This window comes from Acinonyx jubatus, chromosome B4, assembly GCF_027475565.1.
Source record: "Acinonyx jubatus isolate Ajub_Pintada_27869175 chromosome B4, VMU_Ajub_asm_v1.0, whole genome shotgun sequence".
NCBI classification, from domain to species: Eukaryota; Metazoa; Chordata; class Mammalia; order Carnivora; family Felidae; genus Acinonyx; species Acinonyx jubatus.
Genome location: NC_069387.1, coordinates 61,197,064 through 61,215,734, shown reverse-complemented (window position 1 = coordinate 61,215,734; position 18,671 = coordinate 61,197,064). Strand labels below are relative to the sequence as shown.

The following is an 18,671-nucleotide window of genomic DNA, read 5'->3' as shown; positions in this document are numbered from 1 at the left end:
CTAGGACCCCTGCCAAGAGGAAGACAGTATGCTAAATTTTGTATTTATGATACTGATGGGTTTTTTTTAATTTTAACATCTGTGAATCCCTAAAACTAGTACATTGTTTGGTTTTTCTTGGTTTTGATAATGTAAAAGAATTGTAGTTTCTATTTTACTGTGAATTGCTCTTATCTTAATGGTATATAGATAAGCTAGGTGCCTTTGTATAACTGTAATTAATTCATTTTCCTTCCAAACTAAAGTCACTTGTTGGTGACTTCTAGACATGGGTAGTTTGTTTTTTTTTTTAATTTTTTATTTTTTATTTAAACTCCTCAGATGGGTGACTCAGTAGATTGAGCATCTGACTCTTGATTTCAGCTCAGGTCATGATCTCATGGTTCATGGATTCAAGCCCTGCATCAGGCCCTGTGCTGACAGTGCAATAGCCTGCTTGGGATTCTCTCTCTCTCTCTCTCTCTCTCTCCCTCTCTCTCTCTCTCTCTCTCTTTCTTTCTGCCCCTCTCCCTGCTCATGCACTTTTTCTCTTTCTCTCAAAATAAATAAACTTAAAAAAAAAACCCTCTCATGATTCCAATGTACAGCCATGATGAAGAACCACTTCCTATCTGTCTATCTGACCCAAACTTGACCCTGCTTGCTCATAATGGCCCAGCCCCGTTCCTCAAACATGCTGCATTTCCTCTGTCTCAAGGTGTTTGTGGTTGCAGTTCCCTTTGCCATTCAGGATACCACATTACATTTAGTCGGCATGTCACGTAAGGCTACTCTTGGCTCTAAGTATCACAGACTTTCCTGGTTTTTGATGACCTTCCCAGTTTGGGGGAGTACTCATCTGTTATTTTGTAGAAGGTCCCTCAATTTGAATTTATCTGCTATTTCCTCATGGTTTTACTGGGATTATGGTTTTGGAAGAGGAAAACTACAGAAGTCATATGCCACTTGAGGCATTGGGTATTAAGCTTCACCTCCTGAGTGGAAAGTGTCTACATAAATTGTTTGAAATTTTTCTGTATGGGAGATATGTCTATTCTTCCTGATTTATTTGTTAAACAATGTATTTATATTGGTATGGATTCAGGGATATTTATTTGAAAATACTACAGGGGCACCTGGACGGCTTGGTTGGTTAAGCGTCCGACTTCAGCTCAGGTCATGATCTCTCCATTTGTGAGTGTGAGCCCCACATCGGGCTCTATGCTGAAAGCTTGGAGCCTGGTGCCTGCTTCAGATTCTGTGTCTCCCTCTCTCTCTCCCCCTCCTCCCCTTCTCACGCTCTCTCTAAAAAAAAAATAACATTAAAATACTACATATCTATTTTGTTGCTCAAATTGTTCCAGCTTTGACCAGTGTCAGCTCTTTCAGGGTCACCTCTTATCTTTTTGACATGCCCCTATCCATTTGTGACACTACAAAATGCTCCAGGTTTATCTGATGTATTCCCTCCTCAGTCCTAGAACCAGTCATTTCTCCAGTGAGCCCTGGTCTACTTTATTGGAGAATGGTATGAGAAATCAAGGTCTAAGTGGTACGTGTACTAGTTGCTACTAGAGTGTTATTGCACTAGGTCCTCTCAGCTGACAGAGCTAGGAGATATAGCTATGGTTACTAATCCATTCTGTAAATATAGCTATCTTTCTGTATCTATATTAAGCTAAACATGACTTCATGTGGATGTTTCCAACTCAGTCCAATGCCATTCATTCTAGGCTTTCCCTCCCTTGGAAATGCCCATTTTAAGTAACCCTATCAGAATTCATTTTTATGTATCATGGAAAAGAAGCCTCAATAGTAGCTGATTAATTAGTAACAATTAATGTCTTAGAAAAGACAAATATTAGTATTGAAGCTCGAGGCACAGGCGACGTTTTGGCAGATTCCCTTGTCAACTAGTGTAGTCTGTTCTGGGAATTTATGTGATTAACCAGACACCTTGCAGCAAGATACAGACCATAGCAAGACCATTCTTCACAAAGGGGATATTCAAATTGATGAGTCATTTGAGATTAATAAACACAGTCAGCTGTAAATGTTTGTGAACCACTAAAGTTGACCACAAAAGGAATTTGTATGCAATTTCATTGGTGATTTCTTGATTTCTTAAAAAAAAAAAGGATTTTTATAATAGTAATGCTTGTGGATAAAGGCACTTAAAGAAAGTTATCAAGTAAAATCTAAATACTCTCTCCATTTCATGAATCCATTCCTCCTCTTTAGAAGTGATCAATACTAACAATGTTTTAATTATCTGATTTCCCACTAATATTTATTTTTTTAATCTGATTTATTTTTTTTTAATTTACATCCAAATTAGTTAGCATATAGTGCAACAATGATTTCAGGAGTAGATTCCTTAATGCCCCTTACCCATTTAGCCCATCCCCCACTCCGACACCCCCCTCCAGTAACCCTCTGTTTGTTCTCCATATTTGAGTCTCTTATGCTTTGTCCCCCTCCCTGTTTTTATATTATTTTTGTTTCTCTTCCCTTATGTTCATCTGTTTTGTCTCCTAAAGTCCTTATATGAGTGAAGTCATATGATATTTGTCTTTCTCTAATTTCACTTAGCATAATACCCTCCAGTTCCATCCATGTAGTTGCAAATGGCAAGATTTCATTCTTTCTGATTGTTGAGTAATACTCCATTGTATTTATATACCACCGCTTCTTTATCCATTCATCCATTGATGGACATTTGGGGTCTTTCCATACTTTCGATAGTGCTGCTATAAACATGTTGATATAAACATTTCGATAGTGCTGCTATAAAGTGTCGATAGTGCTGCTATAAACATGAGGGTGCATGTGTCTCTACGAAACAGCACACTTGTATCCCTTGGATAAAAATACCTAGTAGTGCAATTGCTGGGCCATAGGGTAGTTATAGTTTTAATTTTTTGAGGAACCTCCATACTGTTTTCCAGAGTGGCTGCACCAGCTTGCATTCCCATGATTTCCCACTAATATTTAAGCACACGGTCTATTTTATAGTATTTGTATATACCATATATATTATTTTTTGCACAAAACATTGTGCCTTATATTTATAATGATACAGAAAATGTCTGTGTGCCTCATTTTTTCTTTAACTCTTCATAGTTGCCTGACTTATTTCGCCAGAGAAATGTCTTTTTGAAGCTACTCCTTGGAGTATATGGCTCTTTACACCAGAAGTGTTTGATAGGTCAGAGTAACAAAATTGGTATGTTCCACTCATACTCTGCCTTTGTGGGAACTCTGCAGTGGATTCCTTCATGGACTTGTTTCTCCCGGATCATCTTCATTGACTTGGTAGACACCCAGGGTCCCATCCTCTGTTGAGGGGGGCTTCCACATATCCAAATCCATTGATAAGGGAAGTTTGCCATGGGCGATAAGCCAGCTGGGGAGCTGAAGTAGACATCATTTTTGCTGAAGGGCACTAGGTGCCAGCCTATTTCACAGTGTTGGGTAGCACTCCGAAGACATGAAAGATAACAGCAACGCTGGACCACCTCCCATGGCTTCACTGGCACTGGTTGCTCTTAATATTAGTTTATTAGTTCTCAAACTTTAGCATAAACCAGAATCACCTGGAGAGTTGCTGAATCTATAAGTCTGGTGTGCAGCCTCAACATTTGTGTTTGTAAGAAATTCCCAGGTAATGTTTCACAGTTAGGAAAAACTGGTATTTTTCTTTTGCTGACTTCACACTGGTATTTGTGCTCATTTGGGAGTTTTACTGTAGGGAACTAAATTCACTTTGCAATTCTACATTGGAATCTTTCAGTCTTAAAGACTAAATTTTTCTTAAAGACTTAAATTTTTTCAGCTTCAGCCACTTTTTTTTTCTGTAATTCAGCAGTAATTATTTCTTCTCCCAAAGCAGTAGTGGCATATGTCCCATTGTTGGATTGGGGCTAAGACCCTAAGGATATAAGAAATGAAATTTGATTGTGCGCAAGGGGAGAGATAGGATGGAGAAATCCATCAGTTGCTACTTAGAGCTATTATCCTACTGTTGGAAAAACTCAGACTCTGTTCCCTCATAACATGTATGTTGTTCTGTCATAACAATTTTTTTACACAGTGTTCTACCAAATTAAAGGAAATTTGATGACTGTGCACATAAAACTTCACTAGAAGTTGTGATCTACATTATCAACTATACCATGATTTTTATAATTTCATTGCTTTGTGCACGCTATCCTCTATCTAAAGAAGTAGAGTGGCTTTAGAAAATAAGTTTCTTTACTATCAAGTAATAATTTAGAGGGTGACTTTGAAAATAAAGTTTAATCCTTCAGTTAGAGTGCATGGCAGAAAATAACACTGATAATGGCTACCATTATGGAGTCATTACCATCTGGAAGGTATTTGCCAAGCACTTTACCTGAGTAGGCTCCTTTAATAAGTCATATTGAAACACATGAATAAGTCAGACTCATCATGCAAGGAATTGAAATGAACATGGTTAAGACTAGACAGAAGATGCCCATGTATATGAAGAAACTTTTCCTTTGAATAAAGCGTATTGAAAAAATAATTTCAATAACCTTGCATTTCCTAAGTAAAAAAGTAAATTTTGGAAAATTAAAGAATCTCCAAGCTGAAGTGATAATATTTGTGACAATTGAGGGACTCTTTCCTCACATATTTCTTCAGCTGAAAATCTTGATGTGGCAGATTAATGGATATTGATTTAAACTTTTTTAAAACATCCTTTTGAAATATACCAAAAGGGTGCAAATGTCAAGTTTATAGTTAGAGGAATTTTCACAAAGTGAGCACCCACGTGACTAGTACCCACATCATAAGACAAAATATTGCCAACACCCAGCAGCTCCCTATGTTTCTTCCAATCATCATCTCCCCAAAATAATCCCATAGGTGCCATAGGTGAGTTTTACCTGTTTTGTGAACTGATAAATTTTTTAACCTCTGTTCCATTAATTCTGGTGATTTGCTAAAAGAAAACAATTTGAGATGTATTCCTGTAGGATAATGTTTGGCTACTTTTAACAGTAAAACATAGGCCTGAAGCTATCTCATTATGTATTCTTAATATCACTGTGAAATGAAAGTAAGCTATAGTTTTTCTTTTTAATTTTTCAACTTAAAAATAGTGTTTGGTGATATTTGGTAGGGGCTCCAAGGTCATTTTATTGCCAAAATAAAGGGGCGGGATGCATCATTAAGAACTCTACAGGTAGATCAGGAGGTGTGATGTACCTTCCCAGGCAGGAGATCACACAAAGGCACCAGACAGGGGAATAGTGGCATTTGGCTGAGCTAAACACAGTGCGTGTTGGTAGAGCCCCATGAGGTTAGATCAAACGGTAAAAAAATGACTCCTCATGTCAAACTTTTCTTGTTCTTTCTCCAGGAAAAATAATCCACTCTTCTGGACCATTGTTGCTGGGGACCATGACAGAACCCTGAAGGAATCAACTGAGCAGGTGAGAAATGTTTTGAAGGGTCATTCTGCCTCTATCCTAAGTGTTATCACATGCTGGGGAATACCTTTAGCTAAAATATGTAATTAGGTACCCATCTCCTAGTGTCCCTATACAGTTACCGGATGTATCAACATTTAAAGATATGATCTGTGGAGCCCCTGGGTGGCTCAGTTGGTTAAGCCTCCAACTTCAGTTCAGGTCATGATCTCACGGTTTGTGAGTTGGAGTCCCGTGTCGGGCTCTGTGCTGACAGCTCAGAGCCTGGAGCCCACTTTGGATTCTGTGTCTTCCTTTCCCTCTGCTCCTCCCCTGCTCATGCTCTCTCTCTCCTTCAAAAATAAACGTTCAAAAAAATTTTTTTCAATAAAAAACATAAAGATATAATCTGAGCTCACGATTACATCAGAGAATTAAGTGAGGCAGGTCAGGAAATGTAAATTAAAGTCTGTGTACATAGGTCCACATAGCCTGCTTTCTCCAGGACTGTCCTCAGAAAGTTCATGGCCTCCTGCAAATTACAAACACAGATTGCCCTTTTCAATTCAGTACAGAGCCACCTTCATTGCTGATGCATGGCAATACAGAGATTGAAGGTTTATTTTGGACTATTATGCAAAGAAGTAGTTTGACTCATTGACTTTATCTTGTAACTCACTTGCTCACCACTGATACAGGTGAGAAGGGCCAAGCACGTTGTGGTGCATGAAGACTTTGATAGCCGGAGCTTTGACTCTGACATCGCCCTAATACAACTGAGCTCTCCTCTGGCGTTCAACTCCGTCGTGAGGCCGGCGTGTCTCCCAGAAAGCACGGAGCCACTCTTTTCCTCTGAGATCTGTGCTGTGACTGGATGGGGAAGCATTAGTGAAGGTGAACATTTTACTTTTGCATAAAAATTATTGCCAGTTGCTAATTTAAAAAACTTGGCATGGAAATGATGTCAAGCAATACCTGCTTTAGCCTTTCTTCTCTCTGAAAGATAGAACCCATGTTTTATTTAGTCATAGGTGATTAGAGAATGAACTGTTTTATAGTTTTCCTTCAGGGTGACTTATTATAGGGACGTTAGATCTGTAAAGAGCCAAATAATACGTTTCTTTGTCTTTGCAAGCCATATGTTCCATGTCCCAGTTATCCAACTCTGCCATTGTAGTGCAAAGCAGCCATAGACATATACATCTAACAGAATGGATGTGGTCGTGTTCCAGTAGAAGTTTATTATGAAATTTAAATAAAAAATTTTTAATGTTTATTTGTTTTTGAAGGAGAGAGACAGAGTGTGAGCAGGGAGAGGCAGAGAGAGAGGGAGACCCAGAATCTGAAGCAGGCTCCAGGCTCTGAGCTGTCAGCACAGAGCCTGACGCGGGGCTTGAACCCACAAACCGCAAGATCATGACCTGAGCTGAAGTCAGATGCTCAACCGACTGAGCCACACAGGCACCCCTGAAATTTAAATTTCATATAATACTCATGTGTCATGAAATATTACTCTGGGGCTTTTTAGAAGCCATTTCAAAGTGTACACATCATTACGAAGAGGTCTGGGGATGGGGCTGGCACAGAACTGGTCTGCTGGCTGTGGTTTGCTGACTGCTGGTCTAGATCGTAGAGTTCTTAAAGCCACAGCAAAATACTGGCAGATCTGAACGTGTTGATGTTTGCGTTTTGCCTCTTTCCACTGTAGAAGATGGTTTCCTTGTACATTTTCCTTGTGTTTGTGTGTCATTTATTTGGGATCTGCTTGTCTGTGAGCATAGCTTTACTGTGCCACCTGCAGCCACTCTACATGTTCCTCAAACCTGCCCAACCACCAGATGAGGAGGTTTTATCCTCCCCGTGTTGTAAATGAGGATATTATAGCTCAAGAGATTTAAGTCACTTGCTAAGATCCCATAACTAGTACTTATCAAAGCTAAGATTTAAAATCAGCGTGGTTCTCCTCTTGCACTGTTGGTGGGAATGTAAATTGGTGCAGCCACTCTGGAAAACAGTGTGGAGGTTCCTCAGAAAATTAAAAATAGACCTACCCTATGACCCAGCAATAGCACTGCTAGGAATTTACCCAAGGGATACAGGAGTACTGATGCATACGGGCACTTGTACCCCAATGTTTATAGCAGCGCTCTCAACAATAGCCAAATTATGGAAAGAGCCTAAATGTCCATCAACTGATGAATGGATAAAGAAATTGTGGTTTATATACACAATGGAGTACTACATGGCAATGAGAAAGAACGAAATATGGCCCTTTGCAGCAACGTGGATGGAACTGGAGAGTGTGATGCTAAGTGAAATAAGCCATACAGAGAAAGGCAGATACCATATGTTTTCACTCTTAGGTGGATCCTGAGAAATTTTACAGAAACCCATGGGGGAGGAGAAGGAAAAAAAAAAAAGGAGGTTAGAGTGGGAGAGAGCCAAAGCATAAGAGACTCTTCAAAACTGAGAACAAACTGAGGGTTGATGGGGGGTGGGAGGGAGGGGAGGGTGGGTGATGGGTATTGAGGAGGGCACCTGTTGGGATGAGCACTGGGTGTTGTATGGAAACCAATCTGACAATAAATTTCATATATTGAAAAAAAAAGCAAAAAAATAAAAATAAAAATCAGCGTGGTTCAGCTGATACTCTTTGGTGCTTTTTCTTTTTTTTTTTTTTTTTACATTTAGAATAAAGTCTGAACTGCTAGCCTGACTTGGAAAACTCTGTGATTTGGCCTCCACTTACCTCTCCAACTTCCTTTCCTCCCTGTGTCCGCTTCAGGCATTGTGGCCTTCTTTCTTCCTCTTCAACACAAGACCTGTTCTGCTTTCTGAAGCTTGGAACACTCTTGCTTCAGTCTTCTCCCAGCTGCCTCCTCATCGTTCTGCTCGCAGCTCAGAACGGCACACCCTCCTCCGATCACTTTGCTGCCTCAGGACTGCCCTTCCGTCACATTTGCACCACCCAGTTTTATCATTTCATCACACACGATTGTGCTTTGACGTTAGTGTATGTAATCATTCTCCACATCTCATCCGTTAGAGTGGAAGCCTCGTGGTGGCAGGTGCCTAATTCTGCACTCTCCTCCAGGGCTACCGATGCACCTAGCATAGAGTAAATGCTCAGTAAATTTTTTTTTGACTGACTGGCTTCCAAGACCTTGAATAAATGTGCCCATTGTCTGACACCTTCAACCGTCACCACCTCCGTGACCACCAGACAAGTGAAAGGCGCTTACGTACAGTCTTATGAAAGGCGAATTCATTCTTTCAATCTGAGAGAAAATGAGTTCTTAATTTTAAGAAATGGTAAAGACCAGTGGCAGGAATGGTCCTTAAAAAGAGGATTTCAAAAACCATTAAATTTATTTATGTATTAGATTGATACATTAAAAAGCACGAGCTTTAGAGTCCAACCTAGGCTTAAGTGCTAGCTTTGCCCCACATGTGCTGTGAGATCAGATTTTCAAAACTCTTGGGTTTTTTTTCATGTGTGAGGTCAACGTGATCATATATGTGAACAACCCACCTCACAATGTTGTATTATTGGGTTGGAGTAATATTAAGGTACTGTACAAATATAAGGTACTTGCTAATACTAAGCTTTTTTAAAATTAGCCATGAATCCAAAGTGATAGAATAAGTCATGCAGAATACATGTTAATACAGTTCTGCCTGAGGGTCAGTTATGAGAAGTATTGTAGTGTTCATTGTTAGCCTTATAGCCTTCACTTTAGTCCTTTATAAAATTTTTTTAATGTTTATTTTTGAGAGAGAGACAGACACAGAGCATGAGCAGGGGAGGAACAGAGAAAGAGAGAGAGAGAGAGAGAGAGAGAGAGACAGAATCCAAAGCAGCCTCCAGGCTCTGAGCTGTCAGCACAGAGCCCGACGCAGGACTCAAACCCATGAACTGTGATATCATGACCTGAGCTGAAGTTGGATGCTTAACCGACTGAATCACGCAAGCACCACCATTTTTAGTCCTTTCAAATTGGAGTTGAGATTAGTCTCAGTGACAATAGAGGAAAAGGGGATATGATTTTGGTTTATATTAGGAAGTCTTATAAATATGTTCTCACATTTATAATATATTTTTATCTGTAAATATACCATTTAAAATATATAATCATATACATCCTATACAACACCAATTCATATCTTGCTGAATTTTTTTCTGAATTTTTGTGTAACAATGTTTGAAACACTAACTTTTAAATCAAAAATAAACTAGAAAAAAATGCTTCTGGTTTTGCTCTTTTGATAATGTATTCCTTTACCAAAATGCCACATTTGGGAAATAAAGACACCCTATGTGAGACACATTTTTTTATTAACATCAGCTCAGGCCAAACTGAGTGATTGCAATTACATTACTGCAAAGGAAGTCTGAAATTAAATATGTCTTTTTAACATAATGTGTTGTTTCCTTCATTAAGAAGCTGTATTTCTGAATCTGTTTCTTAAGCAGGTGGCGGCCTTGCAAGGCGCTTGCAGCAGATTCAGGTGCTTGTGTTAGAAAGAGAGGTCTGTGAACACGCTTACCGCTCTCACCCAGGAGGGATCACAGAGAGGATGATCTGTGCTGGTTTTGCAACCTCTGGAGGGAAGGATTTCTGTCAGGTGAGATGACTCTGATTTTGCAAAGGAAGATCCAGGGTCATCTGATGGAGACCCTCCTTAGGAGACATGCTCAGAACCACAGGTAACCATTACAGCCTGTGCCTGATAGCATCACACCACACCCTTCCAGGAATGCCAGTAGGACAATGGGAAGAGGGAGTTCCTGACTCCACACTTGCTGAGATGGAGAGAGGGCCAGAAAGCAGGTGGGGACCGAGGAGCCCATGAGAACACGGGACAGCAGCACTGCTAACTGGCCTGCAAGAAGGAAGGTGTGCTCAGAGAGATGTAAGGCTGTGGGAAAAGAGGAACAAGCAGAGAAGGATTCTAAGTCAGTGTATCCTACTTATGAGTTAAGGTTTTTAGTTTTTTAATTTATTTTATTTTTTAAACCTTTTTTTTCTTCAATGTTTTTATTTATTTTGGAGAGGGAGAGAGGGAGAGCATGCACAGGAGAGAGGCAGAAGGAGGGGGACAGGAGATCAAGCGGGCTTCGAGTGCTGTCAGCGCAGAGCCTGATGTGGAGCTCAAACTCATGAATCCTGAGATGATGATCTGAGCCAAAGTTGGATGCTTAACCAACTGAGCCACCCAGGTGCCCTGTTTTTTTACTGTTTTGAATTAATAGTAATATCTCCTATGTACTCTTAATTTTCAGATTAAAATAAAATAATCGTGAAGAAAATGAGAAACTTTGAAAAAGTGTTATTCATACGTAGTGGAAAACAAATCACAAAACAATAGTTTAATTTCAGTGATATTTAGAGGCAAAAGCAGTGCAGATACATATTAACATGTCAGTTGCACAAGCATGCTATTGGCAAGTTCAAATCAGCTAAGAGGAAGACAGAATGTGGACAAATGGACTGTAAAACACCAGCTTTAATATCCAAGAAGCCACTTGAGGAATGTGACTTTAGATATACAACCAAAAAGGATTTCTAATGGTCTGTAGCCCACCTTCAGTATTCAGTCTGGATTTGAGGCAACCCACTGATGGGAAAGTTGCGGGTCTGCAGGGAAGATCTACTTCTCTGGGTCTGTCATTTCATGCTGGTCTAGAGTGCAGAGGGAAGAGAGGATATGTCTCTAGTCTGTGCTGCTTTTTGATAGTCTTTCCCCTTAATCAAGAAACATGAACCAATGGGAGAAAACTGGGTGTTAATCTAGATGGAAGTCTTCCCATGTGAAAATGTGAGGTGAAAAGGAAGAAAGTTCCCTCTTAACACTGAGTATCAACGGATGGTACTTAAACACTTTTGTGGTGGCAAGTGCTACTTAGATTCTGTTCTCTAAAAAAATTTTTTTTGAGTGTTTTAATTCGCATTCCCCAGAAGCAGACCCTGAGACAAGGATTCAGGTACAATGGTCTGTTTAGGAAGTGCAGCTATCCCTGGTCAGAAAGTCTAGAGGGCAGTATAGGGAAGGGAAGGCAGGAAATGGAAGATGTGCTATTAAGTCGGCTCCCACAGTAAGGGGACTGAGCTTGATCCTGCAGCAATGCAAAATACAGCACGTGTGGTCCCATCCGAGGGGTGAGGGAGATGGACTTGCTCAGTCATAGCTCCAGGGCTGCTGGGGGAGGAGTCTGTTAATTCCTCAGGACTTGGCACACTTCTGGCCTGTCTCATGGATGCAGTGGAGGAGAGGAACAGCCCTCAGGCACAGGGCCGAGATGGGGACTGGAAAACTTGAGAAATATGGGAAGGGCACTCACAATGTCTGCCAGAGGACAGAAATGCCATGTTATAAAAATCAAATAGAAAAGTACTCTGAATGAATGTATTTATTCTTCCCCTTTTGAGGGATGGTTTTCCTCTGTGCTTCGAATCAAGGAAATCACAAATGGTTTCTTTGTCTCTGTCATGTTTGACAGTATCTGACATTAAGGGAACACCTTATTCTGTATCAAGAGAGCAAAGGAGAACTAGGGAGGGAATTAGGTCCATGTCAGAGGTGACCCAAATATTGTGGCCTCGGTGGGCATGTATTTCAGCTACATCAAACTGTCACTTTGCATCATGACTGAATTTGCTGCCAATACAAGGGGAGGAAAATAGAGGAGTTGAGATTCTGGCTAATAAGTGGGACTAGTTAAGAACACTAAATTACTAGCAAGATGATTGCAGAAACGTTGATGATATGGACTCAAGCATTTCTATCAGGTAGTTGATTTTTACCCTCCTGTGTGTGCTCAGAGGTAATGGACTTAACTAATGTGATTTCTCATCCAGGAAGGTGAGCTAGAATGTTGGACTGCAGAGGCACGGAGTTTTGGTGACCCAGTGTAGAATCCTGTGCTTCTCTGCTCACAACACATCTTAGATAGTTTTTAAAATTTCAAATTCTTTGACCTGCAAAGTCATCTCTGTCCTCACAGAGTGGTGTATGTCCTGTTCCTGCTGATTTTCCAATCTATTTCATACTTCTCTTGCTGACATATTTCAGCCACACTGATTACTTTCTGACCACACAACTTGCCTAACTTGGGGCCTTAGCCCAGATATCAATTCTGCATAAAATGCTATTCTTCCTGGTTTTTGAAAACCCAGCTTCTTCTCATCTTTCATATATCCACTCAGATGTTATTGAAACTACATGCACATACATGTGCATGTAAGCATGCACAAATACCTGCCTTTATTCTCTACTATTCTAAATATTTTCTTTATAGCTGTTATCACCATCTAATTTGTTGATACTCTCTCTTGCTCCGAATGCCTAGTTCACAATAGGCACTGAATATTTTTTTCAAATAAATAGATACCATTTGCTGATTGAATATTTACTGTATGCTAGGCCCTGTGATAGGTATGGGAAATAAAAGATAAATTAGACAGGCTCTGGAATGTTTGTAATTGCCTGAAAAATTGTGTATTTCATATGTATTGGTACTGCATGAATAAGTTATTTAAGGAAAAAACCTGACTTGACACATCAGACCATTTCAAACTCGAAGGGGTTGTCAGTATATATAACCTTGTTTCATAAGGAAAAAAATTAGGCCCAGAGAAAATGTTCATTGCTCTATATTATAGGCTAGGGAATCTATCTCCCTATTCCCACTTTAGGATTTCTTCTGTGAGATTCTTCATAGAAAATAAACTGCTATATCAAATATATCATCAACTCAGTTTATTTTATGAGGAGACAAAGGATTTAGTTTGATTCTAAGTACGTTTGTGTCAAAAAAAAATGGGGGCGCCTGGGTGTCTCAGTCAATTAAGTGGCCGACCTCCGCTCAGGTCTTTTTTTTTTTTTAATTTTTTTTTTAACGTTTTTATTTACTTTTGAGACAGAGAGAGACAGAGCATGAAAGGGGGAGGGTCAGAGAGAGAGGGAGACACAGAATCTGAAACAGGCTCCAGGCTCCAAGCAGTCAGCACAGAGACCGATGCGGGGCATGAACTCACATACTGCGAGATCGTGACCTGAGCCGAAGTCGGAGGCTCAACCGACTGAGCCACCCAGGCGCCCCATCAGGTCTTGATCTAATGGTTCGTGAGTTTGAGAACCTCATCAGGCTCTTCACTGACAGTGCTCGCTCTCTCCCCCTCCCCTATTTGTGCATTCTCTCTCTCTCTCTCTCCCTCCAAATAAATAAATTTTTTAAAAAAGAGGGGCTGATTGAAAATTAGACTTTCTTAAGATGAAAATCTGTTTTAAGGCTTTTTTTTACAGCTTTTTTGAGCTATAATTGACATATAGCATTGTATAAGTTCAGATGTGTAACGTGATGATTTGAAGCAGTTGTGTATTGTGAAATGCTTACCACAGTAGAGTTAGTCAAAACCTCCATTACTTCATATAATTACTATTTCTTTCTTGTGAGAACACTTAAGATCTACTTTCTTAGCAACTTTGAAATATATAGTATTGTTAACCATAGTCACCATGTTGTACATTAGATCCTTGGAATTGTTCATCTTATCACTGGAAGTTTGTACCCTTTGACCAAGATCTCCCCATTTTCCTTACTCCCCTACCCTTGGTAACTATTCATTCTACTCTTGGTTTCTTTGAGTTTAGCTTTTATAGATTCCACATGTAAGTGATATCCTACAGTATTTGTCTTTTGCTGTCTGACTTTTCACTTAGCATAATGTCCTCAAAGATCATACATGTTGTCACAAATGGAAGGATTTCTTTTGTTCTCATGGATGAATAATATTCCATTAAATATATATATAATATATATTATATATATATTATATATTTTTTATCCATTCATCCTTTGATAGAAAAATAGGTTGTTTTCATATCTTGGCTAGTGAATAAAACTGCAATAAATGTGGGAGTGCAGATACCTCTTTGATAACCTGTTTTTCTTTCCTTTGGATATATACCCAGAAGTGGATCATATGGTAGTTAATTTTTAATTTTTTGAGTAATGTTTATATTATTTTCCATAGTAATATACCAATTTACATTCCTACCAACAGTGCAAAAGGGTTCTCTTTCTCCACATCCTGGCCAACATTTTTTGCCTTATCTTTTTGATGATAGCTATTCTAACAAGTGTGAGGTGATATCTCATTGTAGTTTTGATTTACATTTCCCTGATGATCTGTGATGCTGGGCATCTTTTCATGTACCTACTGTTCCTCTGTACATCTTCTTTGGAAAAATGCCTGTTCAGACCCTCTGCCCATTTTTTTTTAGTTGGCATGGTTTTTGTTATCAATTTGTATGAGTTCTTTATATATTTTAGATATTAACCCTTTATCAGATACATGGTTTGCAAATATTTTTTGCCATCTCATAGGTTGCCTTTTCGTTTTTGTTGATTGTTTCTTCTGATGTTTAGAAGCATTTTAGTTTTATGTAGGTCCACTTAATTGATTCTTGCTTTTGCTGCTTGTGCTTTTGGTTTCATATCTCCCCCCCCCAAAAAAAAAATTAAAAATTGTTGCCAAGACCAATATCAAGGACATTTTACCCTATGTTTTCTTCTATAGGTTCTATGATTTGTAGCTTTATATTTCAGTCTTTAGTCCATTTCAAGTTAATTTTTTGTGAGTGGTGTACAATAGGCTTATTTTTCTGCTTATGGCTGTCCAGTTTTCCCAACATCATTTGTTGAAGAGATTATCCTTTCCTCAGGGAGTATTCTTTGCTCCTTTGGAAAATATTAGTTGACTGGATATGTGAGGATTTTTCTGGGCTCATGAGTCTATCCCATTTGTCTATGTGTCTGTTTTTATGCCAGTACTGTAGTATGCTGACTACTATAGATTTGTAACTTATTTTTGAAATCAGGAAGTGTGATGCCTCCAGCTTTGTTCTTTCTTAGGATTGCTTTGGCTATTTAGGGTCTTTGGTGGACCATATGAATTCTAGGATTATTTTTTCTATTTCTGTGAAAAATGTCATTGAAATTTTGAAATGGACTGTATTGAATCTATAGATGGCTTTGTTTAGTATGGACACAATATTAATTTTTCTAATCGTGAACATGGGAATATGTTTTCCATTTGTGTCTTTATCAGTTTCTTTCATCAAAGTCTTACAGTCTTCAGTGTAGAGATCTTTGACCTTTTTGGTTACATTTATTCCTAAGTATTTTATTTTGTGATGCTTTTGTATGCAGGATTGTTTCCTTTACTGTTTTATTTCTTTTTTTTTTCAAGTTTTAATCTAAATTCTAGTTACTTTTAACATACAATGGGGTATTGGTTTGAAGTGTAGAATTTAGTGATTCAACACTTACAACACCCTATGCTCATAATAACAATTGTCTTCCTTAATCCCCTGTTTATTTCTTTTTCATATGTTATTACTGTGTAGTGACACAACAATTTCTGTATGTTTGCTTTGTATCCTGAAACTTCACTATATTTATTGATTAGTGCTAACAGCTTTGTTTGTATGTTTTTAGTTCTAACAGTTTTTTGATGGAGTCTTTAGGATTTCCTTAGGCCATATCATCTGCAAATAAAGACCATGTTACTTCTTCCTTCCTGATTTACTCCTTCCTTCCTTTTATTTATTTTTCTGGCCTGTATGCCCCACCTAGGACTTCCAATACTATATAGAATAGGAATGGTGAGAGTAGGCACCCTTGTTTTGTTTCTGATCTTACAGGAAAAGCTTCCAACCTCTCATTATCAAGTGTGAGGTTAGCTATGGCTTTGTTATATATGACCTTTATTATGTTGAGATATGCTCTATCTATACCTAATTCGTTGAGGGTTTTTAGCATGAAAGGATGTTGCATTTTGTCAAATACATTGTCTGTACTATTGGGATAGTAATATGATTTTAAAACTTTCATTTAATGTGGTGTATCATAGTCATTGATTTGTGTATGTTGAACTATCCTTGCATCACTGGAATAAATCCCATTTGATCATGGTGTATGAGTCTTTTAATATGCTGTGGAATTCAGTTTGCTAGTATTTTATTGAGGTTTTTTGCTTTTATGTTCATCAGGGATATTGACCTTTAGTTTTCTTCTCTTGTAATGTCCTTATCTGGGATTGGTATCAGGGTAATTCTAACTGCATGAAATGAGTTTTAGAGTGTTCCCTCCTCTTCAGTTTTTGGGAAGAGTTTGACGATTGAAGTTAATTGTTCTTCTCTTTTAAAAGTTTATTTATTTTGAGAGAGACAGAGACAGTGCGAGTATGGGAGGGGCAGAGAGTAAGAGAGAATCCCAAGAAGGCTCTGTGCTGCAGTACAGAGCTTGACACGAGGCCAGACCTCATGAAACCATGGGATCATGACCTGAGCCAAATACCAAGTCGGACACTTAACCAACTGAGCCACCCAGGCACTCTTGAAGTTAATTCTTCTTTAAATGTTTAGTAGATTCACCTTTACTTTTGTTGGAATGTTTTTGATTAGTGATTCAATCTCCTTGCTCATATTGGTCTATTCTGATTTTTCTAATTCCTCATGATTTGGTCTTCGTAGTTTGTATGTTTGTAGGAATTAATCTACTTGTTCCAGGTTATCCAATTTCTTGGTGTATAGCTATTCATAGTAGTCTTATAATTCTTTGTATTTCTGTGGCATCAGTTGTAATATCTCCTCTCTCATTTGTGATTTTGAGTTTACTCTAAGGTATACAAATTGACAAAGTATTAATATTTTTAAATTAAAGAAATGTGTTAGCAATAAATTATTGGCTATTCCGGTTCCAAAATTGAATGCAGGAACTCTGATTAAAGCAGTTTTCTAGAACACATTTTCTTGGTGTTTCAGGGAGACTCTGGTGGGCCATTAGTATGTCGACATGATAAAGGTCCCTTTGTCCTGTATGGTATTGTCAGCTGGGGAGCTGGCTGTGCCCAAACAAGGAAACCAGATGTATTTGCCAGGGTGAGTGTCTTCTTGGACTGGATCCAATCCAAAATCAAAGGTAAATATTTTTCAGATATTATGGAAATATTTCCTCTTTCTTTAGAGTGGGTTTGCGAGAAGGATGAGTGTGGTAGAAATCAGTGTGATGAAAGAAAAAAAACCAAAAAGTAGTATTTCATTTATTTTAGTTTCTAAAACATGTAAAATGCACATTAAAATTCTGTGTGAATACATTCTCCTTGGGCAGAGTGATAGTAAAAGTGACTTTTCCTGAGGCAGCTTTAATCCTAGGTTTGCATTTCTCTTTTGACAGAAGCTATTTTACCATAGGTATATTTTGTTTCCAGGCTTTCATATTTATTTCTTTTTAACATGTTCTCTCCAGGTACAGGTCCTGCTTCACTTCGGATAAATAATGAAAGAAAAACCTTAACAAGACAACAGTTGCCACCACCCACACCTTCAATAGACAATGAGTCTGGACCAGGTAATAGATGTTTATCTTAGCCTATTATGCAGCTAGTAAGAATTCCGCAAAAAATATTGCATGTCTGGGTTTACTAATTTTCTTTGGAACAGGATAAGCCCTGTGTTTTCATTCTGGATGGTGGTTTAAGCTGAATGAGAGGCGTGTTGTTACTATGACCGTCTGGGTTTCTTCTCTACCCCACAGATAACAGCTGTTGCAGGTTAAAAAAAAGATCTTGTGGCTGTGAACGAGTGCTTGAATCTTGGAGACATGCAAAGAAGTATTCTGACCTCTGATCTATTTATTTCTACATAAACAAAGGTCCTTAGATTTTCAGGTATCTTGCTAGGTGAAGACTCTGGATATGAGATAACCACAGCCAGCATCAGTGTCAGTCACTCTTAATTTTCCCACAGTTGTCAGTGTCTGTTTGCTAATGGGATTTATATTTTTAGTTAAAATCAAACTGCAGCTGGAGAATTAGGAGTCTGTAATAGAGTTGTAGGGAGATGAAAGTTCTATGATACCATCATCCTTGGTTTCCAGGTGGTCACAGTCTCTTCTTTCTCACCCATCTCTGCCTCCATCCACCCAACATGGAGTCAACCCCAGCAGAGAACTAGGAAGAGGTGGAGAAGACTGAAAAGGATACAAGAGAGGGAGGGATAGCTGGAGTGATGACCTTCAGGAGGAGAAAGGAGATGAGATCTGGTGCTCAGCAGGGGAGGTTGGCCTCAGGAGTAAAGTGTAGTTCACCCATAGTTGCTGAATGGAAGGCAGAATACTCATGCTGGTGTGTGGGTACACGTGGCAGGACAGGAGCTTCTGACAGTTTTCTAATTGCTTCTATGTTC

At 38.8% G+C, this 18,671-nt stretch overlaps 1 protein-coding gene across 7 annotated transcripts in view; it reads left to right on the top strand.

Annotated features, from left to right (window-relative positions):
• The window catches only part of OVCH1 (ovochymase 1), an 84,672-nt gene that overhangs the window by 26,323 nt on the left and 39,678 nt on the right, over positions 1–18,671 (top strand). For 5 of the 7 annotated variants that reach the window (XR_008300199.1, XM_053226100.1, XM_053226099.1 and 2 more), the window contains 5 exons: positions 5,369–5,441; positions 6,116–6,311; positions 9,889–10,043; positions 17,250–17,406; positions 17,734–17,835. Coding sequence is in view for 6 of the 7 variants with exons in the window: in XM_053226100.1 (XP_053082075.1) it covers positions 5,369–5,441; positions 6,116–6,311; positions 9,889–10,043; positions 17,250–17,406; positions 17,734–17,835 (683 nt within the window). In the remaining variant the exon portion in view is untranslated. The remainder of the gene's footprint in view (positions 1–5,368; positions 5,442–6,115; positions 6,312–9,888; positions 10,044–17,249; positions 17,407–17,733; positions 17,836–18,671) is intronic. The other 2 variants (XM_053226102.1, XM_053226098.1) reach the window with 1 other exon arrangement.